At 48.2% G+C, this 24206-nt stretch overlaps 2 protein-coding genes across 4 annotated transcripts in view; one reads left to right on the top strand and one right to left on the bottom strand.

The window, feature by feature from the left end:
- LOC118369049 (spectrin beta chain, erythrocytic-like) overlaps positions 1–24206 on the bottom strand; it is a 98172-nt gene that overhangs the window by 20692 nt on the left and 53274 nt on the right. For all 3 annotated transcript variants that reach the window (XM_052496626.1, XM_052496627.1, XM_052496625.1), the window contains 15 exons: positions 17894–18100; positions 15298–15500; positions 14176–14266; positions 13018–13164; positions 12109–12372; positions 11785–12018; positions 10554–10766; positions 10072–10239; positions 9337–9467; positions 7545–7749; positions 6208–6431; positions 5840–5990; positions 3460–3704; positions 558–696; positions 206–290 (listed from right to left, as the gene is read on the bottom strand). In XM_052496626.1, coding sequence (XP_052352586.1) covers positions 206–290; positions 558–696; positions 3460–3704; positions 5840–5990; positions 6208–6431; positions 7545–7749; positions 9337–9467; positions 10072–10239; positions 10554–10766; positions 11785–12018; positions 12109–12372; positions 13018–13164; positions 14176–14266; positions 15298–15500; positions 17894–18100 — 2707 coding nt within the window. The remainder of the gene's footprint in view (positions 1–205; positions 291–557; positions 697–3459; positions 3705–5839; positions 5991–6207; positions 6432–7544; positions 7750–9336; positions 9468–10071; positions 10240–10553; positions 10767–11784; positions 12019–12108; positions 12373–13017; positions 13165–14175; positions 14267–15297; positions 15501–17893; positions 18101–24206) is intronic.
- LOC127915883 (uncharacterized) lies at positions 8193–22226 on the top strand. The gene is made up of 2 exons (XM_052496634.1): positions 8193–8492; positions 21673–22226. Exons 1-2 carry the CDS (start codon positions 8290–8292, stop codon positions 22217–22219), a joined length of 750 nt encoding a protein of 249 aa, XP_052352594.1. The 5' UTR covers positions 8193–8289; the 3' UTR covers positions 22220–22226.

Below are 24206 nucleotides of genomic sequence, written 5' to 3'. Positions count from 1 at the left end.
TTGTGGTGGTTGTTGTGGTTGTCATTGTGGTTGTCATTGTGGTTGTCATTGTGGTTGTCATTGTGGTTGTCATTGTGGTTGTGGTTGTCATTGTGGTTGTTGTTGTCATTGTGGTTGTTGTTGTTGTTGTCATTGTGGTTGTTGTCATTGTGGTTGTTGTTGTTGTGGTTGTTGTTGTTGTCATTGTGGTTGTTGTTGTACTCACAGAGCCTGAGCCAGTCCCATCGGTCGTCCCACTTGGTCATCATCTCCTTCTTCTTCTCCATCAGCTGGATCAGTTTCTCCTTGATCTGAGGGAGAATACAGATGACAGCAACATGGATGGTCAATTGAGTTCAGTGTTTAAATGAGGTAGTCACAAGATGTAGAAAAATCCACATACTGTATCTGAAAAAATGTCAAGTGGCCCCAGGGTCTTTCCCAATTCCTTTCCTTGATTCCTTGCATACCCTCTCCTCGCCTCCTTCTCAAAACACATTGGAGGAGAAGGTCTGAGGGAAGGCAAAGGCGAGGAGATAGGATGCAAAGAATTGATATAGAGTCCTGGTGTTCCTCACCTCAGCAGAGTATTTGTGTTTGCATGCCAGCAGAGCCTTGCCGTGCGCCACACAGTCAGAGAACTTTGGTCCACGCTGGTCGATCTCAGACCTGATCCCCTGGTGGTACTTCATAAGAAGCTCTACTGATGACACATCCCTGAGGAGAGAAAGTTAGATGATAACAGGTTGTTTCTACCTATTTCTCTCCATTCTCTATCACTCCATCTCTCCAGCCTCTATCTCTCTAGCCTTTCTCTCCAGCAGCCTCTTTCTCTCCAGCCTCTCTCTCCATCCTATATCTCTCTATCCTCTAACTCGCTCTAGCCTCTATCTCTCTCTTGCCTCTATCTCTCATCCCTTTATCTCTCGTTCCTTTATCTCTCCTTCCTTTATCTCTTCATCCTCTAACTCTCTCTTGCATCTATCGCTCTATTGCCTCTCTCTCTACTCTATCCTCTATCTATCTCCCCATCCTCTATCTCTCTATCGTCTATCACTTCATCGTTATCTCTCTCTCTCTCCATCTCTCCATACTCTCTCTTCATCCTCTCTCACCCTCTATCTCTCAATCATCTCTCTCCATCCTCTCTCTTTCCAACCTCTATCTCTCCAGCCTCTCTCTCCAGCCTCTCTCTCCAGCCTCTCTCTCCAGCCTCTCTCTCTCCATCATATATATCTTTATCCTCTAACTCTCTCTTCATCCTCTATTCTATCTCAATATCCTCTCTCTTTCCTTTATCTCTCCTTCCTATATCTCTCTTCATCCTCTATCTCCTCATACTCTCTCTATCCATCCTCTCTCTCTCCATTCTCTCTCTCTCTCTCCATCCTCTATCTCACTGTACTCTCTTTCTCTATCTCTTCATGCTCTATTCAATTCAACTCAAGGACTTTATTGGCATGGGAAACATGTGTTAACATTGCCAAAGCAAGTGAGGTAGATAATGTACAAAAGTGAAATAAACAATAAAAATGAACAATAAACATTACACATACAGAAGTTTCAAAACAATAAAGACATTACAAATGTCATATTATGTATATATACAGTGTTTTAACTGTGCAAATGGTTAAGGGTACACAAGGGAAAATAAATAAGCATAAAATGGGTTGTATTTACAATGTTGTTTGTTCTTCACTGGTTGCCCTTTTCTTGTGGCAACAGGTCACAAATCTTGCCACTGATGGCACACTGTGGTATTTCACCCAGTAGATATGGGAGTTTATCAAAATTGGGTTTGTTTTCTAATTCTTTGTGGATCTGTGTAATCTGAGGGAAATATTTGTCTCTAATATGGTCATACATTGGACAGGAGGTTAGGAAGTGCAGCTCAGTTTCCACCTCATTTTGTGGGCAGTGAGCACATCGCCTGTCTTCTCTTGAGAGCCATGTCTGCCTGCGGCGGCCTTTCTCAATAGCAAGGCTATGCTCACTGAGTCTGTACATAGTCAAAGCTTTCCTTAAGTTTGATTCAGTCATAGTGGTCAGGTATTCTGCCGCTGTGTACTCTCTGTTTAGGGCCAATAGCATTCTAGTTTGCTCTGTTTTTTTGTTAATTCTTTCCAATATGTCAAGTAATTATCTTTTTGTTTTCTCATGATTTGATTGGGTCGAATTGTGTTGCTGTCCTGGGGCTCTGTGGGGTGTGTTTGTGAACAGAGGCCCAGGACCAGCTTGCTTAGGGGACTCTTCTCTAGGTTCATCTCTCTGTACGTGATGGCTTTGTTATGGAAGGTTTGGGAATCGCTTCCTTTTTGGTGGTTGTAGAATTTAACGTCTCTTTTCTGGATTTTGATAATTAGTGGGTATCGGCCTCATTCTGCTCTGCATTCATTATTTGGTGTTTACGTTGTACACTGAGGATATTTTTGCAGGAATCTGCATGCAGTCTCAATTTGGTGTTTGTCCCATTTTGTGAAATCTTGGTTGGTGAGCGGACCCCCTCTATCTCTCTCTGCTCTCTTTCTCCACCCTCTCTCTCTCCACCCTCCATCCTCTATCGCTCTCTCTCCACCCTCTCTCTCCACCCTCTCTCTCCACCCTCTCTCTCTCCACCCTCTCTCGCTCCACCCTCTCTCGCTCCACCCTCTCTCGCTCTATCCTCTATTGCTCTCTGCTCTCCATCCTCTCTCTCTCCATCCTCTCTGCTCTCTCTCTCCACCCTCTCCCTCTCCACCCTCTCTCTCTCCACCCTCTATCGCGCTATCCTCTATCGCTTTCTCTCCACCCTCTCTGCTCTCTCGCTCCACCCTCTCTCGCTCCACCCTCTATCGCTCCACCCTCTATCGCTCCACCCTCTATCGCTCCACCCTCTATCGCTCCACCCTCTATCGCTCTCTGCTCTCCATCCTCTATCTCTCTCTGCTCTCTTTCTCCACCCTCTCTCTCTCTATCCTCTATCGCTGTATCCTCTATCGTTCTATCCTCTATCGCTCTATCCTCTATCTCTCTCTGCTCTCTTTCTCCACACTCTCTCTCTCCATCCTCTATCTCTCTCTGCTCGCTTTTTCCACCCTCTCTCTCTCTCTATCCTCTATCTCTCTCTGCTCTCTTTCTCCACCCTCTCTTTCCATCCTCTATCGCTCTATCCCTCTCTCTCCATCCTGTCACCCAAATAGCAGCTCAACTGATGGCATGTCCCTGGGGAGAGGTAGAAAGGTTATCATCTAACTTTATCGCTCTCTCTCTCCATCCCCTCACCCCTCCATATTGCCTGTCCACTCTCCTCCATTTCCTATTGTGTAGTCATGAAGATGCTTTTCCATGCATATATTCAGTATGAGCAGGAATTAAACCCACAGCTGTGGTGTTGCCAACACCTGGCTCCAACGGAGACATGGGACCCCCTTGCCTCCCCCCACAGTCTTGGCTGCACTAGCTAGCTAGAATGTATGTCAACAGTCGGTCACAAGAGTTTACCGTGGTTTCTCCTGTGTCTCTATTTGCTGTATGGTGCTCTCCATCCAGGCCATCAGGTCTCGGACCATGGTGAAGAAGCGGAACTTGTCAGCTGTCTCCTCCAGGCGTTTCCTGCGGCCGTCACAGGCATCCAGTAGAGCCTTCCAGGCCTCCACCACCTCCTTCTCCTGGGCCTGGATCTCTGTAGCCTGGTCCCCAGCATACTGGGCGTGCAGACGGGCCGCTGTCTCCTGGAACTGCTGCACCTGGTGGGGGAGAAGGAGGGAGGTGGAGGTGCTTTTTCTATATCTATAAAACATGATACTGTTATACTATGGTGGTGACAGAGAGAAACCTGAATGTAGAAGACTTTCATGCCCTCTAAGTTAGATGCTGTTCTTTTCTTTATGGCCCTTTGAGCCGGATTTGAACAACTCCAATCACAACTGGGGTTCAGGGATATTGCAATGTGTTGCTACAGGGAGCCCTGCATACACAAACAAATGCGGTCTTTAGCTCCACCCATCAGACCAGACTGTGGTGTACATTTTTAGCTTTGCTTTACCTCGGGGTGCTTTTCAGTCTTTATTGTTGCTGTTTTTTTTATCCTCATGTTTGTTGTGTAGTAAATATTTCAGTTTTTATTTTCATTAGTTTTTATTCGTTTTTTTCATGATGCACATTGAGTTGCATTTCATGTCTGAAATGTGCTGTATAAATAAATCTTGATATGATTACTCACCTTGATATAACTTGAACTGTACAGTCGTGGCCAAACGTTTTGAGAATGACACAAATATTCATTTTCACAAGGTTTGCTGCCTCAGTGTCTTTAGATATTTTTTGTCAGATGTTACTATGGAATACTGAAGTATAATTACAAGCATTTCATAAGTGTCAAAGGCTTTTATTGACAATTACATGAAGTTGATGCAAAGAGTCAATATTTGCAGTGTTGACCCTTCTTTTTCAAGACCTCTGCAATCCGCCCTGGCATGCTGTCAATTAACTTCTGGGCCACATCCTGACTGATGGCAGCCCATTCTTGCATAATCAATGCTTGGAGTTTGTCAGAATTTATGGGTTTTTGTTTGTCCACCCGCCTCTTGAGGATTGACCACAAGTTCTCAATGGGATTAAGGTCTGGGGAGATTCCTGGCCATGGTCCCAAAATATCAATTTATGTTCCCTGAGCTACTTAGTTATCACTTTTGCCTTATGGCAAGGTGCTCCATCATGCTGGAAAAGGCATTGTTCATCACCAATCTGTTCCTGGATGGTTGGGAGAAGTTGCTCTCGGAGGATGTGTTGGTACCATTCTTTATTCATGGCTGTGTTCTTAAGCACAATTGTGAGTGAGCCCCATCCCTTGACTGAGAAGCAACCCCATACATGAATGGTCTCAGGTTGCTTTACTGTTGGCATGACACAGGACTGATGGTAGCGCTCACCTTGTCTTTTTTACGGATGCCCCAAACAATTGGAAATGGGATTCATCAGAGAAAATGACTTCTTCAGCAGTCCAATCCCTGTACCTTTTGCAGAATATCAGTCTGTTCTGGAGAGAAGTGGCTTCTTTGCTGCCCTTCTTGACACCAGGCCATCCTCCAAAAGTCTCCACCTCAGTGTGCGTGCAGATGCACTCACACCTGCCTGCTGCCATTCCTGAGCAAGCTCTGTACTGGTGGTGCGCAGCTGAATCAACTTTAGGAGACGGTCCTGGCGCTTGCTGGACTTTCTTGGGCGCCCTGAAGCCTTATTCACAACAATTGAACCGCTCTCCTTAAAGTTCTTGATCCGATAAATGGTTGATTTAGGTGCAATCTTACTGGCAGCAATATCCTTGCCTGTGAAGCCCTTTTTGTGCAAAGCAATGATGACGGCACGTGTTTCCTTGCAGGTAACCATGGTTGACAGAGGAAGAACGATGATTCCAAGCACCACCCTCCTTTTGAAGCTTCCAGTCTGTTATTCGAACTCAATCAGCATGACAGAGTAATCTCCAGCGTTGTCCTTGTCAACACTCACACCTGTGTTAACGAGAGAATCACTGACGTGATGTCAGCTGGTCCTTTTGTGGCAGGGCTGAAATGCAGTGGAAATATTTGGGGGGAGATTCAGTTCATTTACATGGCAAAGAGGACCTTTGCAATTAATTGCAATTCATCTGATCACTCTTTGTAACATTCTTGAGTATATGCAAATTGCCATCATACAAACTGAGGCAGCAGACTTTGTGAAAATGTATATTTGTGTCATTCTCAAAACTTTTGGCCACGACTGTACATGGCTGTACACTAGCGCCATCTCTAGTCAGCATAATATCTCTTAGTCTTAATGCTGCCTCTCCTGTAGACCTCTCAACTCCAGGCCAAACAGGAAGTATGGGGTTAAGGTGTACCTGTTTTCCCAGGGCGCTGATGTCCCTCTCGAAGGCGGCGTGCATGCGGTGGAAGGTATCTGCCTTGCTGAAGTCTTCTCCCAGGTCAGCAGGAATCTCATTTAGTTTCTCCTGGATTTGAGACACCAGCTCCTTCCCATCATCGAAGTACCTGAGAACGACAGCTGACCCGTCAGACCACACTGTGGTGTACACATACTTCTGTCAGAAGTCAGATCTCAAACATCTATGAAATGTCTAAATGTTTTTTTGTGTTTGTCTTGTTTTGGAGCCTAGGCATACAAAGCCAAAAACAGTTAGTGGCATTGATGAACCATTTGCGGTCATTTGTGTGCAAACTGACTTGAGCAGGTTGTGTGCAGACTGACTTGAGCAGGTCGTGGGAGGCCTGTAGGAGCTGAACTCGGGTGTCTATGAGTTCCAGCAGGTCAGCCCAGCTCTCGTTGACGCTGTCCCTCCAATCAGCCATGGCAGCAGCCTCCGTGTGGCCCGCCTTGATCAGCTCATCTATCGTCTGGTTCACATAGTCCACCCTCTCCTGTCCCACCATCCCTGTCTCCCGGGAAAAGTCACGGAACTTGTCCCTCAGGATCTGGACGTTTTTGATTTGGAGAAGGAAACGGAAAATAAAATCATCTTAAAAATGTGAAGATAATAAATCAATTATAAGATCGTGGATATACGTCATAAGAATACAGAATATTACAGAGAGAACTAATACAAGGTGGGACTTCATGCTTGGACCATTCTCTATCCCTTCAGCTACCTAGAACTTTACATTTATTTGTTAGTTTTCCCCCAGCTTCAGTACTCCTGGGAAGCTCATTGAAGCCCTCCAGAGGTCCTAGACCTCCCTCCCATCCTCCTCACTGTAACATGGTCCAGGTCCTGTCCCATCTCCTGTGAGGAGGCCACCACATCCCTCCCTCCCTCCCTCCCATTCTCTCCCTCCCTCCTCACTGTAACATGGTCCAGGTCCTGTCCCATCTCCTGTGAGGAGGCCACTGTAACCACGTCCCTCCCTCCCTCCCTCCCATCCTCTCCCTCCCTCCTCACTGTAACATGGTCCAGGTCCTGTCCCATCTCCTGTGAGGAGGCCACCACGTCCCTCCCTCCCTCCCATCCTCTCCCTCCCTCCTCACTGTAACATGGTCCAGGTCCTGTCCCATCTCCTGTGAGGAGGCCACCCACGTCCCTCCCTCCCTCCCATCCTCTCCCTCCCTCCTCACTGTAACATGGTCCAGGTCCTGTCCCATCTCCTGTGAGGAGGCCACCACGTCCCTCCCTCCCTCCCTCCCATCCTCTCCCGCCCTCCTCACTGTAACATGGTCCAGGTCCTGTCCCATCTCCTGTGAGGAGGCCACCACATCCCTCCCTCCCTCCCATCCTCTCCCTCCCTCCTCACTGTAACATGGTCCAGGTCCTGTCCCATCTCCTGTGAGGAGGCCACCACATCCCATCCTCCCCCTCCTCCTCCCTCCCATCCTCCTCTCCCTCCCCCTCCCTCCTCACTCCCTCCCTCCTAACATGGTCCAGGTCCTGTCCCATCTCCTGTGAGGAGGCCACCACATCCCTCCCTCCCTCCCTCCCTCCCTCCCATCCTCTCCCTCCCTCCTCACTGTAACATGGTCCAGGTCCTGTCCCATCTCCTGTGAGGAGGCCACCACGTCCCTCCCTCCCTCCCATCCTCTCCCTCCCTCCTCACTGTAACATGGTCCAGGTCCTGTCCCATCTCCTGTGAGGAGGCCACCACGTCCCTCTCAGCGATCCAGTGCTCCAGATCCTCCACCTCTCGGCTCAGCAGGAAGTGATGATAGACATGGTCCAGCTTCCTCCTGCGGTCTTCTGCCAAGTCCTTCAGACCAGCGTACTGTTTATCCACCTGGCCCTGACGACGGATGATAGATTCACTATGGGGAGAGAGGGAGAGAGAGCGAGAGAGGGAAAGAGAAAGAGAGAAAGAGAATGAGACAGAGAGGGAGAGAGAGCGAGAGAGGGAAAGAGAAAGAGAATGAGAGACAGAGAGGGAGAGAGAGGAGAGAAGAGAAGAGAAAGATAGATACTTGAATTGAGAGAGAGATAAATTAATTGAATTGAGAGAGAGAGAGAGATAATTGAATTGAATTGAGAGAGAGATAATTGAATTGAGAGAGAGATCAGGATAGAGAGAGGAGAAAGAGAGAGTGACTGACAAGATGAGACATGTCATCATCATGCATCATGGCTTTACTGTTTCATAGCTGTCTGATCTTTTATTGGTTAGAGACACAATCATAACCACACCCTCCCTCTCTCAAATATACTGTTACATAGTGAGGACCTCACATGGTCTCTCCTATCATTGCTATCATTGCTATGCAGACGACACACAATTAATCTTCTCCTTTCCCCCTTCTGATGACCAGGTGGCGAATCGCATCTCTGCATGTCTGGCAGACATATCCGTGTGGATGACGGATCACCACCTCAAGCTGAACCTCGGCAAGACGGAGCTGCTCTTCCTCCCGGGGAAGGACTGCCCGTTCCATGATCTCGCCATCACGGTTGACAACTCCATTGTGTCCTCCTCCCAGAGCGCTAAGAACCTTGGCGTGATCCTGGACAACACCCTGTCGTTCTCAACTAACATCAAGGCGGTGGCCCGTTCCTGTAGGTTCATGCTCTACAACATCCGCAGAGTAAGACCCTGCCTCACACAGGAAGCGGCGCAGGTCCTAATCCAGGCACTTGTCATCTCCCGTCTGGATTACTGCAACTCGCTGTTGGCTGGGCTCCCTGCCTGTGCCATTAAACCCCTACAACTCATCCAGAACGCCGCAGCCCGTCTGGTGTTCAACCTTCCCAAGTTCTCTCACGTCACCCCGTTCCTCCGCTCTCTCCACTGGCTTCCAGTTGAAGCTCGCATCCGCTACAAGACCATGGTGCTTGCCTACGGAGCTGTGAGGGGAACGGCACCTCAGTACCTCCAGGCTCTGATCAGGCCCTACACCCGAACAAGGGCACTGCGTTCATCCACCTCTGGCCTGCTCGCCTCCCTACCACTGAGGAAGTACAGTTCCCGCTCAGCCCAGTCAAAACTGTTCGCTGCTCTGGCCCCCCAATGGTGGAACAAACTCCCTCACGACGCCAGGACAGCGGAGTCAATCACCACCTTCCGGAGACACCTGAAACCCCACCTCTTCAAGGAATACCTAAGATAGGATAAGTAATCCTTCTCACCCCCCTTTTAAGATTTAGACGCACTATTGTAAAGTGACTGTTCCACTGGATGTCATAAGGTGAATGCACCAATTTGTAAGTCGCTCTGGATAAGAGCGTCTGCTAAATGACTTAAATGTAAATGTAAATGAGGAACAAGAGACCAATTCGAAAAATGGATTAATACATTTATGCAACATAGTCTTGAATACTCTGAGGCCTACAGAGAACGTAGTGACAAGCTACATTGTAGTACACAGGGTAAGATGACTGAACCCTGGTGTCTGGGTTCCACTCACCCATTAGGGTGGTCTTCATTCAGCATCTTCTGAGCACGGTCAGACAGCTTCTGGATGGAGTCTGAGTAGACATCTACAGCCTGCTTCACTATCAGGTGACGCTTCGACATCAACATGGCACTCTGCTCATCCTGGCGAATGATGGAGAACAAATTAACACTTTAAAGTCACAACCTGTCATTTGTTTTTCAGCCAAACAGCATCCCCACCACTTGGTTTGCTATAAAGGGAAATAAAAACCACTCTCAAATTAATCAATAGAGCTACCTGATAGTTCTAAACATTTTTTGTGAATAAGTACCTTGGACCTGTCATCAGCAATCATGTAGAGGTCCTGCTGTCCTATCCAGGCCTCTGCCTCCTCCCTCCTCTCACCTCCTCTCTCCTCTTTCCCTCCTCCCATCTCCTCTCCCCCCTTCCTCCCCTCTCCTCTCCTCCCCTCCTTTCCTCTCCCCTTCCACTCTTTCCTCTCCCCTTCCATCCTGACCTTGGACCTGTCATCAGCAATCATGTAGAGTTCCTGCTGTCCTATCCAGGCTTCTGCCTCATCTCCTCCTCCCTCCTCTCACCTACTTTCCCCTCAACTCCTCTCTCCTCAGTTCCTCTCTCCTCTCTTCTCTCTTTCCCTCCTCCCATCTCCTCTCCTCCCTTCCTCCCCTCTCCCCTCCTTTCCTCTCCCCTTCTCCCCTCCTTTCCTCTCCCCTTCCACTCTTTCTTCTCCCCTTCCATCCTGACCTTGGCCTTGTCATCAGCAATCATGTAGAGTTCCTGCTCTCCTATCCAGGCTTCTGCCTCGTCAGCATCGTTGTAGTACTGCTGGGCCCGGTTAGATCCATTCAGCCGTTCTCTCCTCTTAGCCATCTCCTCCTGTAGCCTGGCCCACACCTCCATCAGCTCCTTCACCTGTAATCAAAGCAATACACAGGTTTTCTATAGCCCTTTATACAGATGCTTTACAATATAGAACACAAAGAAAACACACAGTCTCAAAAACAAACTGATAACCAGGGTTGAAGGAAATAGGAAAGGGAGTGTGTGTGTGTGTGTGTGTGTCAGTGGAGGCTGCTAATGGGAGGACGGGTCATAATAATGGCCGGAATGGAATGTTATCAACTACATGGAAACCACATGTTTGATGCCATTCCATTGACTCCATTCCAGTCACTATTATGAGCTGCCCTCCCCTCAGCAGCCTCCTCTGGTGTGTGTGTGCCCACCTGCTCTCCAATACGCTCTGCCTCCGGCCCGCACTCCTCTGTAGCGGCTGATGCCATCCTCCGGCCACGCTCCAACACCTCCTCCACCCGCGGCTGGTGGCCCTTCATCTCCCTCTGTAACGTCTGGTTCTTCTTCAACAGCAATTGGACCGTCTGGAGGTTGCTGCCATGTTCATCTGACATCGCAAGGGGCAACCTCTCCTCTACCCAGAGCTACGATAGACCGGCAGAGAGAAAGACAGATGGAGAGAGAGAGAAAGAGAAATAGAAAATGAGAGAGAGAGAAAGAGAGAGCGAGAGAGATAGATAGAGAGAGAGAGATAGAGAGAATGAGAAAAAAGTAGAAAATGAGAGAGAGAGAGAGAGAGAGAATGAGAGAGAGAGAGAGAGAATGAGAGAGAGAGAGAATGAGCGAGAGAGAGAGAGAATGAGCGAGAGAGAGAGAGAGAATGAGCGAGAGAGAGAGAGAGAGAGAGAGAGAGAGAGAGAGAGAGAGAGAGAGAGAGAGAGAGAGAGAGAGAGAGAGAGAGAGAGAGAGAGAGAGAGAGAGAGAGAGAGAGAGAGAGAGAGAGAGAGAGAGAGAGAGAATGAGAGAGAGAGAGAGAGAGAGAGAGACAGAGAGACAGAGAGAGAGAGAGAGAAGAGAGAGAGAGAGAGAGAGAGAGAGAGAGAGAGAGAGAGAGAGAAGAGAGAGAGAGAGAGAGAGAGAGAGAGAGAGAGAGAGAACAGAGAGACAGAGAGACAGAGAGAGAGAGAGAGAGAGAGAGAGAGAGAGAGAGAGAGAGAGAGAGAGAGAGACAGAGAGAGAGAGAGACAGAGAGAGAGAGAGAGAGAGAGAGAGACAGAGAGAGAGAGAGAGAGAGAGAGAGACAGAGAGACAGAGAGAGAGAGAGAGAGAGAGAGAGAGAGAGAGAGAGAGAGAGAGAGAGAGAGAGAGAGAGAGAGAGAGAGAGAGAGACAGAGAGAGAGAGAGAGAGAGAGAGAGACAGAGAGAGACAGAGAGACAGAGAGAGAGAGAGAGACAGAGAGACAGAGAGAGAGAGAGAGAGAGAGAGAGAGAGAGAGAGAGAGAGAGAGAGAGAGAGAGAGAGAGAGAGAGAGAGAGAGAGAGAGCAGTGAAGAATACCACAGTGTTCATGTCAGCGATTCTCTGAGAAAGCATTCTGACAGGTTTCAGATAGTAAAAACAGTACTATAATGGGGATGACAATAAGCTGAAAGGTATACTCACAATCTCATCAGCCAGGTCCCGGTAGAACTGATGCACGGCCTTGGCTGCCTCCAACTTGCCCCTGCGCTGGGCCAGGGGGGTGAGGAGCTGCTGGAAGTCCCTCTGGATGGCCTGCTGCTCAGCCTCCAGCTCCGGCTGGTCCTCCCTGCTCCCGGCCGGGCCACCATGCTTCTGGACAGCCTCCTGGAGATCCTCCAGCTCCCTGGCTCGGTCACGCACATGGTTCTCTGTTTGCTGGAGGTGGGGGGGGTTAGAGAGGCTAGCCAGACATAGGACACAACTTTTGACAGACACACCCCTTCACACAGACACACACACACATACCTGGTGCTTCTTGAGCAGGATGTTGGCGTTGGTGAGGTCCTTGACCTCGTCGTCTCCTTGTAGCTCCTTCTGCAGCTCAGCCAGCCACTTCTTCATGTCAGCCTGACTCTGGTCAAACAGCTCGGAGCGGTTAGCATCAAACAGCAGACGGGCCTTGTCCTCGGCAGTGGACTCCAGCTTGTCCCACAGTTCATGCAGCCTGGCCAGACGCACCGTCACGATTGGCTCGAAATCAGGTTTGGAGTCCATCAGCTCCTGACCCTCCTGTGTGGATGTTGATGACACCAAGGGGAGATTAGAAAGGCCACATTCAGGAGAAACATTCTTACTATTTATAGAATCCATCAACTCCTGTGGATGACAAGCAGGGTACATGAATGATAAGGATTATGATGGGATACACTATATGATTACCGTGACAGACTACTGTCCAGGACATGCTACAGAAACAGGATATCCTGCCCTGTAGGCCATTCTGGCTCTGAGTTTTTCCTAGCCACCGTGCTTCTACATCTGCATTGCTTGCTGTTTGGGGTTTCAGGCTGGGTTTCTGTATAACACTTTGTGACATCAGCTGATGTAAAAAAGGATTTATAAATACGTTTGATTGATTGATTCTTGCTTTTTACATTATTATTTTAATCAAGTAAACAGAAACAGATGCCAGTTTGTCTAGATGCCTTTATGAAGAGCAAGGATGATGATAGAAGGTGACATTCAGGGGACAACATTCTGACATATTTTAGCATGTGGCATATAGCAAGGATAAACAGTAACTGATACTATAGTGGAGAGAGTAGAGAACAGGCTCTGACTAGCTCAGTGTAGATATGTCACCTTACGCACACACGCACACACTCTCTCTCTCTCTCTAACATATGCACGCACGCACACACCTTGCACACACACCTGGTCTATCTTGTTGAGCCAGTCTTTGTTGGAGGCCAGCTCAGCCATGAAGGCCTGATGCTTCTTCCACTTGGTGTGAAGGTTCCTGTCTCCGTCGTACGACACATCCTGAGCAGTCAACATCTTCTCGTTTATCCACAGAGTCAGCTGGAGAGATAGAGAGAAGGAGGGTTGACGGGTGGAGGAGGAAGTGGGGGAGGAAGGGGAAGATGGAGAGAGGGAGAGAGGAGAGGTGGAGAGGGAGAGGATTGAGAGAGGGAGAGGTGGAGAGTGGAGAGATAGAGGATGGAGAGAGGGAGGTGGAGAGAGGAGAGGTGGAGAGGTAGAGAGAGGAGAGGTAGAGGATGGAGAGAGGAGAGGTGGAGAGAGGAGAGGGGAGAGGTGGAGAGGGGAGAGGTGGAGAGGGAGAAGAGGATTGAGAGAGGGAGAGGTGGAGAGTGGAGAGATAGAGGATGGAGAGGGAGAGAGGGAGGTGGAGAGAGGAGAGGTGGAGAGGTAGAGGATGGAGAGAGGAGAGGTGGAGAGAGGAGAGGGGAGAGGTGGAGAGAGGAGAGGGGAGAGGTGGAGAGAGAGGAGAGGAGAGATGGAGAGAGGAGAGATGGAGAGAGGAGAGATGGAGAGAGGAGAGGGAGAGATGGAGAGAGGAGAGGTGGAGAGGTAGAGAGAGGAGAGGGGAGAGGTAGAGAGAGGAGAGGGGAGAGGTAGAGAGAGGAGAGGTAGAGGATGAAGAGAGGAGAGGTGGAGAGAGGAGAGGGGAGAGGTGGAGAGAGGAGAGGTGGAGAGGTAGAGAGAGGAGAGGTGGAGAGAAGAGAGGGGAGAGGTGGAGAGAGGAGAGGTGGAGAGAGGTAGAGAGAGGAGAGGTAGAGGATGGAGAGAGGAGAGGTGGAGAGAGGAGAGGAGAGGGGAGAGGTGGAGAGAGGAGAGGGGAGAGGTAGAGAGAGGAGAGGTAGAGGATGGAGAGAGGAGAGGTGGAGAGAGGAGAGGGGAGAGGTGGAGAGAGGAGAGGGGAGAGATGGAGAGAGGAGAGGGAGAGATGGAGAGAGGAGAGGTGGAGAGAGGGAGAGCAATACAGAGTCAGCACAGACAAGAACACTAGTAAGAAGTAGACAGGAACACATCTATCTATCGTGTCCCCAGAAAATAAATAAAATAACTTACATCCTGAGTGTTTTGCAGGAAGTGTTGAAGATCACGATTATCCTTGAGGATCCCTGTCACCTCGTTGGCTTTGCCTCGGTTCTTGTTGTACCTGCAGATCAAACACACAGAGACATAACAGAATAACACATTACACTCACTCCCATATCCGCAAGGTTGTGTTCAGTAGGGCACACAACGGAAAGCATTATAAAATAATTTTGTAACAGTAAACGAAAATGAGCATATCTCATTCCAAGTTGTCCCTTTCTGTTTCAGTCCATTTTCCTTTCGTTTGGTGCCTAATGAATACGACCAAGGTCGCCAAAACAGAGACCGATGGTGGGGTGTTTACCTTCAGAAGTAAAAAACATGCAATCCCCTGCTGAGCCTTTCCAATTACAGCCCCTGCTCTTTGAAGCAATCCAGTGAAGAGCACTCTCTCTGGGATCAATATCCATCATAGCAGGCGTCTGGTGCCCCCCTCCTGTCTCCCTTAGAGTGGAATCGGATCAGATGGTGATGGCGTACGTTAATGGGAGAAAGAGCATCCACTTGCTCTCTCCCCCTCCACTGGAACAATGTAGTGATGTATTGCTGACCTAGCCGACTCAAAATGGCAGGATAATAGCTTGCTGAACTACTCTATAGTATGTTTGCATCCCAAATGGCACCCTATTCCCTTTATAGTCCACTTACAGTATGTAGTAAGTACTGCACTGTGTAGGGAATAGGGTGCCATTTGGGAGACAACCTATGTGTTTCATACTCCTCAGAGTGGCAGGATAATAGTTAGCTGAACTACTCTATGTGCTTAACACTCACTACTGAGGGAACAGACCAAGCTGCTCCTGGAGAACAAGTAAAGGTCAATAGGTCAGGTAGTGTAGTGTAGAGATTTTCTCTGTGGAAGTACAGACAGAGAGTGACCCATTGTAAACCCATGACTGACACTCGAATCAAAAGAATAAAAGAGGGGGCCATTTATATTCATTTATGGATAATATACTAAGATGTTTTATTTGATTTATTTTCAACTGTCCTGTCTTTTCGAAGAAAACTGATGTCTTTTGGAGGTTGATTTTGCTTCCCATTTTCATTATTAAAGTAATTAAGCAAATATTATACCAGAAAAAGACTGACCTGTCATGGATGGAGTCCATCTTGTCTTGGACCCTGGGGGAGTAGAGGTTCCCACTGTCCACCAATCTCTGTCCCCCCTCAAGCGTGCTGGCAAGCTTCTCCATGTTGGCGTCCATGGTGCAGACAAAGTCCTCGTGCTTCTTTAGGGCCTGCTCGGCTCCATCCAGGGTGTCGTGCTTGTCTGTGTGGGCCAAAGTGTACTCCTGCCACAGAGTGACAAACAATTAATTAATCAATCATTCAATCAATCAAATATCTGCTCCGTCCAGGGTATCAGGCTTGTCAGTGTGTATTGCAGTAGCCATACAGTCACAAACAAATCAGTGTTTTAGTCACAGTTTATTTTCTGCTGTACAGCTATCCATTTTCATTGGGTTTTTAACTCCATTTATATTCCATGTTTCAAATTTTCACTTTATTTGCCATGTGCAGGGTTGGGTAGGTTACTTCTAAATGTAATCCATTACAGTTACCGGTCCAAAATTCTAATCAGCAATGTAACTTTTGGATTACCCAACCTGAGGAATGTAATCAGATTACTTTCCCTTTAAGAGTGATGCAGCGGACTAAGGCACTGCATCTCAGTGCTAGAGGCATCACTACAGACACCCTGGTTTGATTCCAGGCTGTATCACAACCGGCCGTGATTGGGAGTCCCATAGGGTGGCGCACAATTGGCCCAGCATTGTCCAGGTTTATGATGGGGTAGGCCTTCATTGTAAATAAGAATTTGTTCTTTAACTGAATTGCCTAGTTAAATAAAAAAACATTTAAAAAAAGAAAATCATTCTTTTATAAGAACAAAAATGTATGTATCAACTACAGATTGCTCATGTAAGTCTATCAAAAGTGTACGAGTTTGAGCATGTGTCCGTTAGGCTTATGGATTTTGGGGGGAATCAGCACAAATGACATTGAGCAATAAACAATAAATTAGTTGTTGATAGTATGGAGCACAATTCTACAGAGGGGTGTAGAAGAGAGGAACTCCCTCAAACGTTGAATCCATAGGCTGGGACAATGATTGATAGGCAGCTTAAACTTTAATTAAACAATTATTGGGTTAAAATACACATATACATTTGTGAACAGCCATCCATAAAAGCCACAATCCATGAGGCGCAAATAGTTAAATGAGAGCAGCAGCGTGATTCATATCAATGTGCTATGTAGATATAAAAATAAGTGCTAAATGCCCATAGGGTACACCACTGCTGTCGTCCTTACCACCAAACGTTTATTCAAGTTTAATCTTTGGATGCTGACAGCAGTTGCCAGAGGTGTGGACTCGAGTCACATGACTTGGACTCCAGTCACAAATATGATGACTTGCAACTCGACTTTAACACCAATGACTCGTGACTTGACCTTGAGCCTTATGACTCGACCTGACTTGATACCCTCCTCAAGCCCAAATATTAAAAATGATGCTTTTAAAAAGTGTGCAGCGCATCAACTCTTCATTTAACAGATTACAGTTTGAATCGGACAGCAGCCAATCAATCTGTGCCAGCTGAGAAACAGTTGTGCGTGGCAGAGCAGAGGAACGTCCGCGGCTGAATTCAGATGGAGCCCTTGGAAAGAACGACGCTGTATCAACAAAAAATGTATTGCAACTTACAAAATATGCGGGAAGAAAATTACAGGCGGAGGCGTAACAATTTCCAACTTTGTTCGACATTTGAAGCTGCACAAAGAACGGTAAGTCGTGGCTAATATAGCCGACAGCTATATATTTTATTACTTTGCTAGTGTATCATGTAGGCTAACGTAACGTTAAATCAATGAACCTCCACACAGTCAGTCAGTGCGGGAATGTGATCATTGCACACAAGATTGAGCTACAACTGGCTAAGCAGTTGGTAGCCTAAATCCTGCCTGATGTTACTGTTGTTCCTTAAACCATTGACATACGTTAGCCTACTGTAACCACACAGAGAGTGAGTGAGTGAGTGAGTGAGTGAGTGAGTGAGTGAGTGAGTGAGTGAGTGAGTGAGTGAGTGAGTGAGTGAGTGTTTTAAGGTTGGGCGATTGTGTACAAGCCTACATCACCCTGTAGCCTATATAAATCTATTCCTGCTCTTTTCCCATCAAACACATTTGGTGTGTCTTCATTTTGGTCTCTGACTTGTGGTCAGACTCACTCAGGTGGAACAAACTTAAACTTGAGCCTTTTTCAATGCTGATTTGAATGTCATTTTTTCCACAAACATCCTTTCTGAATTTAAAAGTAATCCTAGAATTAATCATCTAGTTTTTCAAAAGTATCGGTAATCTGATTACAATATTTTTGCTGGTAACGTATTGGATTGCAGTTTTGTTGTAATCCACTACTCCACAACTCGGGCCATGTGTAATGAATACATAGAACATCTTACTCATTCCAGCATTCACAGTAAAACCCACAATACAAATAAAATACAAATACATGAGGGAAATGCTTATGGAAACTTTTGTAAACTTTTAGTTAGCCAGGCAAATCACTGAGAACAAATTATCTTTTACAATAACAACATTGGTTAATCTTATCTAGTGGTTGAGGATGTTTGTAAACCTTTATTTAGCTACGTAAGTCAACGAGAACATGTTATCTTACCTGGTTGTTGAGGATGGTTTCCACCTGCTTGGTGTCCCTCATGAACAGCTGGAAGCCCAGGCCCTGGTCCAGGAAGCCCTTCCTGCTGTCCCACATCTTGTGGAGCTCGTCCCAGCCACGGTCCAGACCCTTCAGCCTCTTGTCCAGCTCCTGGTACTGAGGGTCGTCCAGCTGGCCCTGGGTTACCGCCACGCCCGTGTCCCTCACCTGAAATAAATTGAATTGACTTGAATTGGATTGAGTTATGCTTGCTGTTCCACATCAAATAAGTTTTTGTAATATGTACATTTTCCTGTTGTGAACCCGCTGTTCAATCTATAACTCTTTTTTTGATAAGGCTAAATTGTAAATGTTCTTACAGAAGAAATGTGAAATGCATATTCATAAGCATGGTAGCAACTGAAAGGTAACAGTTTGGAGATGATGAGAAAATGATCAGACCAAAGTTGAGGACACAACAGTTCACCTGACACAAGACTGAATCCAAACACTGTTGATTTTATGTCGATTTGACATTTACTGAACTTTACCGCATTTGTTAATAACGAAATCTGGATAAATTCAGTAACATGATAAGAATATTCCGGGAAAATGTAGGGTAGATAAGACCAAAAAAATGACAAGGGTTTGAGTGAGAGGTCTAACTGGTGTCTCCAACTGGCCAAGCACCTCTCCAAAATGTGCACAGGTCCTAGGACATTCTAATGCACTTTTATGACAAAAAAAAAGAGTTAAAGTATAAGCTTAGTTTTTGATCTCTCCTCGCTGTGCCATTGAGGAACTAGAACAAGTACACTTGTAGTTGTTTTGTTTGGAATACAGCCCTGCATCCCCGCCATCACATAATTACTGTTGTAGTTTATTCAAAAACTGCCCATTATAAATCACAATCTGGCTCAGGTGGGCATCATTCAAAAGTTTGTTATATTGCCAACATGACTAGCTAAGTTATAAAGTATGATCTTACAGTGATAGGCTTTCACAGGGCAATTCAGAGAACAGATGTATAACTTTGGTGCACGTAGGAAGGAGTCAAGAATTCATGTGCACCGCTGAAAATGTTCTTCACAATGGACGAACAGACTCATTCTGTTCAGAATAACCCAGGGCAGGGCCAGTGGTGGGAACAGTACCCAACCCAGGGCAGGGCCAGTGGTGGGAACAGTATCCAACCCAGGGCAGGGCCAGTGGTGGGAACAGTACCCAACCCAGGGCAGGGCCAGTGGTGGGAACAGTACCCAACCCAGGGCAGGGCCAGTGGTGGGAACAGTACCCAACCCAGGGCAGGGCCAGTGGTGGGAACAGTACCCAACCCAGGGCAGGGCCAGTGGTGGGAACAGTACCCAACCCAGGGCAGGGCCAGTGGTGGGAACAGTACCCAACCCAGGGCAGGGCCAGTGGTGGGAACAGTACCCAACCCAGGGCAGGGCCAGTGGTGGGAACAGTACCCAACCCAGGGCAGGGCCAGTGGTGGGAACAGTACCCAAACCAGGGCAGGGCCAGTGGTGGGAACAGTACCCAACCCAGGGCAGGGCCAGTGGTGGGAACAGTACCCAACCCAGGGCAGGGCCAGTGGTGGGAACAGTACCCAACCCAGGGCAGGGCCAGTGGTGGGAACAGTACCCAAACCAGGGCAGGGCCAGTGGTGGGAACAGTACCCAACCCAGGGCAGGGCCAGTGGTGGGAACAGTACCCAACCCAGGGCAGGGCCAGTGGTGGGAACAGTACCCAACCCAGGGCAGGGCCAGTGGTGGGAACAGTACCCAACCCAGGGCAGGGCCAGTGGTGGGAACAGTACCCAACCCAGGGCAGGGCCAGTGGTGGGAACAGTACCCAACCCAGGGCAGGGCCAGTGGTGGGAACAGTACCCAAACCAGGGCAGGGCCAGTGGTGGGAACAGTACCCAACCCAGGGCAGGGCCAGTGGTGGGAACAGTACCCAAACCAGGGCAGGGCCAGTGGTGGGAACAGTACCCAAACCAGGGCAGGGCCAGTGGTGGGAACAGTACCCAACCCAGGGCAGGGCCAGTGGTGGAAACAGTACCCAACCCAGGGCAGGGCCAGTGGTGGGAACAGTACCCAACCCAGGGCAGGGCCAGTGGTGGGAACAGTACCCAACCCAGGGCAGGGCCAGTGGTGGGAACATATTTACTAGAAGAGCATATTTACCAAGTAGACTAAAATAACATATTTACTAGAAGAGCATATTTACCAAGTAGACTAAAATAACATATTTACTAGAAGAGCATATTTACCAAGTAGACTAAAATAACATATTTACTAGAAGAGCATATTTACCAAGTAGACTAAAATAACATATTTACCAAGTAGACTAAAATAACATATTTACTAGAAGAGCATATTTACCAAGTAGACTAAAATAACATATTTACTAGAAGAGCATATTTACCAAGTAGACTAAAATAACATATTTACTAGAAGAGCATATTTACCAAGTAGACTAAAATAACATATTTACTAGAAGAGCATATTTACCAAGTAGACTAAAATAACATATTTACTAGAATAGCATATTTACCAAGTAGACTAAAATAACATATTTACTAGAAGAGCATATTTACCAAGTAGACTAAAATAACATATTTACTAGAAGAGCATATTTACCAAGTAGGCTAAAATAACATATTTACTAGAAGAGCATATTTACCAAGTAGACTAAAATAACATATTTACTAGAAGAGCATATTTACCAAGTAGACTAAAATAACATATTTACTAGAAGAGCATATTTACCTAGTAGACTCAAATAAAAAGCAATAATAATAAAGTAGTTGATGATTATACAGATCAGCTCATGAATAAGGGGGAGATGAAGAGTGGAAATAGTTTAAATATCAAGGTAGACCTATCGGGGACCAACTCTTTAAAAAAAAAATCCATATTTACATTTGGTTTGTTGATCACACATTCTCTACCAAAGCTATTTATTTTTTATTTATTTAACCAGGTTAGTTGACTGAGAACACATTCTCATTTCCAGGAACAAAAATAGTTACACGGGAGAGGAGGAAAGCACCAATTGTAAGCTGGGGATGATTAAGTGACCAGATTGGGAATTTAGCCAGGACACCAGGGTCAACACCCCTACTCTTACAATAATGGGGTCTATAGTGACCACAGAGAGTCTTCTCTGTATCACGGAGGCGCTCCGCACTGCTAAAGCTAACTCTCTCTCCTCTGCTCTCATCCTTCTAGACCTATCGGCTGCCTTCGATACTGTGAACCATCAGATCCTCCTCTCCACCCTCTCCGAGTTGGGCATCTCCGGCGCAGCCCACGCTTGGATTGCGTCCTATCTGACAGGTCGCTCCTACCAGGTGGCGTGGCGAGAATCTGTCTCCTCACCACGCGCTCTCACCACTGGTGTCCCCCAGGGCTCTGTTCTAGGCCCTCTCCTATTCTCGCTATACACCAAGTCACTTGGCTCTGTCATAACCTCACATGGTCTCTCCTATCATTGCTATGCAGACGACACACAATTAATCTTCTCCTTTCCCCCTTCTGGTGACCAGGTGGCGAATCGCATCTCTGCATGTCTGGCAGACATATCAGTGTGGATGACGGATCACCACCTCAAGCTGAACCTCGGCAAGACGGAGCTGCTCTTCCTCCCGGGAAGGACTGCCCTATCCATGATCTCGCCATCACGGTTGACAACTCCATTGTGTCCTCCTCCCAGAGCGCTAAGAACCTTGGCGTGATCCTGGACAACACCCTGTCGTTCTCAACTAACATCAAGGCGGTGGCCCGTTTCTGTAGGTTCATGCTCTACAACATCCGCAGAGTACGACCCTGCCTCACACAGGAAGCGGCGCAGGTCCTAATCCAGGCACTTGTCATCTCCCGTCTGGATTACTGCAACTCGCTGTTGGCTGGGCTCCCTGCCTGTGCCATTAAACCCCTACAACTCATCCAGAACGCCGCAGCCCGTCTGGTGTTCAACCTTCCCAAGTTCTCTCACGTCACCCCGCTCCTCCGCTCTCTCCACTGGCTTCCAGTTGAAGCTCGCATCCGCTACAAGACCATGGTGCTTGCCTACGGAGCTGTGAGGGGAACGGCACCTCAGTACCTCCAGGCTCTGATCAGGCCCTACACCCAAACAATGGCACTGCGTTCATCCACCTCTGGCCTGCTCGCCTCCCTACCACTGAGGAAGTACAGTTCCCGCTCAGCCCAGTCAAAACTGTTCGCTGCTCTGGCTCCCCAATGGTGGAACACACTCCCTCACGACGCCAGGACAGCGGAGTCAATCACCACCTTCCGGAGACACCTGAAACCCCACCTCTTTAAGGAATACCTAGGATAGGATAAGTAATCCTTCTCACCCCCCTTAAAAGATTTAGATGCACTATTGTAAAGTGGCTGTTCCACTGGATGTCATAAGGTGAATGCACCAATTTGTAAGTCGCTCTGGATAAGAGCGTCTGCTAAATGACTTAAATGTAAATGTAAAAGACACCTGTTTAACATCCCATCTGAAAAACAGCATCCTACACAAGGAAATGTCCCCAATCACTGCCCTGGAGACCAGGAAAGGGTGCCTCCTACTGGCACTTTCACACCCCTTCCAGTAGCATCTGGTCTCCCATCCAGTGACTGACCAAGACCAACCCTGCTTAGCTTAGAGGTAAGCCAGCACTGGGATGCAGGGTGCCTCCTACTGGCCCTTTCACACCCCTTCCAGTAGCATCTGGCCAGTGACTGACCAAGACCAACCCTGCTTAGCTTAGAGGTAAGCCAGCACTGGGATGCAGGGTGCCTCCTACTGGCCCTTTCACACCCCTTCCAGTAGCATCTGGTCTCCCATCCAGTGAGTGACCAAGACCAACCCTGCTTATCTTAGAGTTAAGCCAGCACTGGGATGCAGGGTGCCTCCTACTGGCACTTTCACACCCCTTCCAGTAGCATCTGGTCTCCCATCCAGTGACTGACCAAGACCAACCCTGCTTAGCTTAGAGGTAAGCCAGCACTGGGATGCAGGGTGGTATGCTGCTGGACGTGTTCTCATGTGGGCAGCAAGTACAAGACAGCACAGAGAAGCGGGATAAATGTTATAGTTGCGTTTTAACATGCATATGTGAGAGATGTGCTTTGATAATGCAACCTATGGATTACAAAATAAAGTTAGGGATTTTCATGTGAGGCAGGAGTCATGATATGGGGTTTCAGTGGGAATGAGACTGGATAGGAAAATAGCCTAGGCTCCATAGGACAGGAGAAGATAGTATTTTTGCCTCTGAATTGTTAACAGACTTCACATCTGTGGCAGAGATGCCTAGGCCCTATGTAGTGAATTGTACATAGGTCTATCAAATTTGTGACTGTCTGAAGATGCACAATGACAGCTAAAAGAGGCACATGTTCTTTTATAGGCTATACTGTAGGGGGTTCCTGTAGGGTTCATTAACTGCATTTGGGTTGCATGTGCAGTCCGGCACTGTCAATTATGCATACGATTTGAATTTATGGTGACTTTGCATCAAATAAATACGCTAAAGGTTTCCATGCGATAAAGTCCTCCATCCAGGGCGTCTGCTCGGATCCATCCAGGGAGTCTCCTCGGCTCCATCCAGGGCGTCTCCTCGGCTCCATCCAGGGCGTCTCCTCGGCTCCATCCAGGGCGTCTCCTCGGCTCCATCCAGGGCGTCTGCTCGGATCCATCCAGGGCGTCTGCTCGGATCCATCCAGGGCGTCTGCTCGGATCCATCCAGGGCGTCTCCTCGGCTCCATCCAGGGCGTCTCCTCGGCTCCATCCAGGGAGTCTCCTCGGCTCCATCCAGGGCGTCTCCTCGGCTCCATCCAGGGTGTCTGCTCGGATCCACCCAGGGCGTCTGCTCGGATCCACCCAGGGCGTCTGCTCGGATCCACCCAGGGCGTCTGCTCGGATCCATCCAGGGTGTCTGCTCGGATCCACCCAGGGTGTCTGCTCGGATCCACCCAGGGCGTCTGCTCGGATCCACCCAGGGCGTCTGCTCGGATCCACCCAGGGCGTCTGCTCGGATCCACCCAGGGCGTCTGCTCGGATCCACCCAGGGCGTCTGCTCGGATCCACCCAGGGCGTCTGCTCGGATCCACCCAGGGCGTCTGCTCGGATCCACCCAGGGCGTCTGCTCGGATCCACCCAGGGCGTCTGCTCGGATCCATCCAGGGCGTCTGCTCGGATCCATCCAGGGCGTCTGCTCGGATCCATCCAGGGCGTCTGCTCGGATCCATCCAGGGTGTCTGCTCGGATCCATCCAGGGTGTCTGCTCGGATCCATCCAGGGTGTCTGCTCGGCTCCATCCAAATGTGCT

This window comes from Oncorhynchus keta, chromosome 35 (assembly GCF_023373465.1).
Source record: "Oncorhynchus keta strain PuntledgeMale-10-30-2019 chromosome 35, Oket_V2, whole genome shotgun sequence".
Classification (NCBI taxonomy): domain Eukaryota; kingdom Metazoa; phylum Chordata; class Actinopteri; order Salmoniformes; family Salmonidae; genus Oncorhynchus; species Oncorhynchus keta.
This window is presented reverse-complemented; position numbering and strand designations above follow the sequence as displayed.

What these genes read in the sequence shown, in the direction of transcription:
- LOC127915883 (XM_052496634.1), top strand. Translation starts at nt 8,290, where the DNA reads ATGACGGATCACCACCTCAAGCTGAACCTCGGCAAGACGGAGCTGCTC. An exon ending in GCGGTGGCCCGTTCCTGTAG is followed by an intron (nt 8,493 to 21,672) that starts GTTCATGCTCTA and finishes CCGTTTCTGTAG; the next exon opens with GTTCATGCTCTACAACATCC.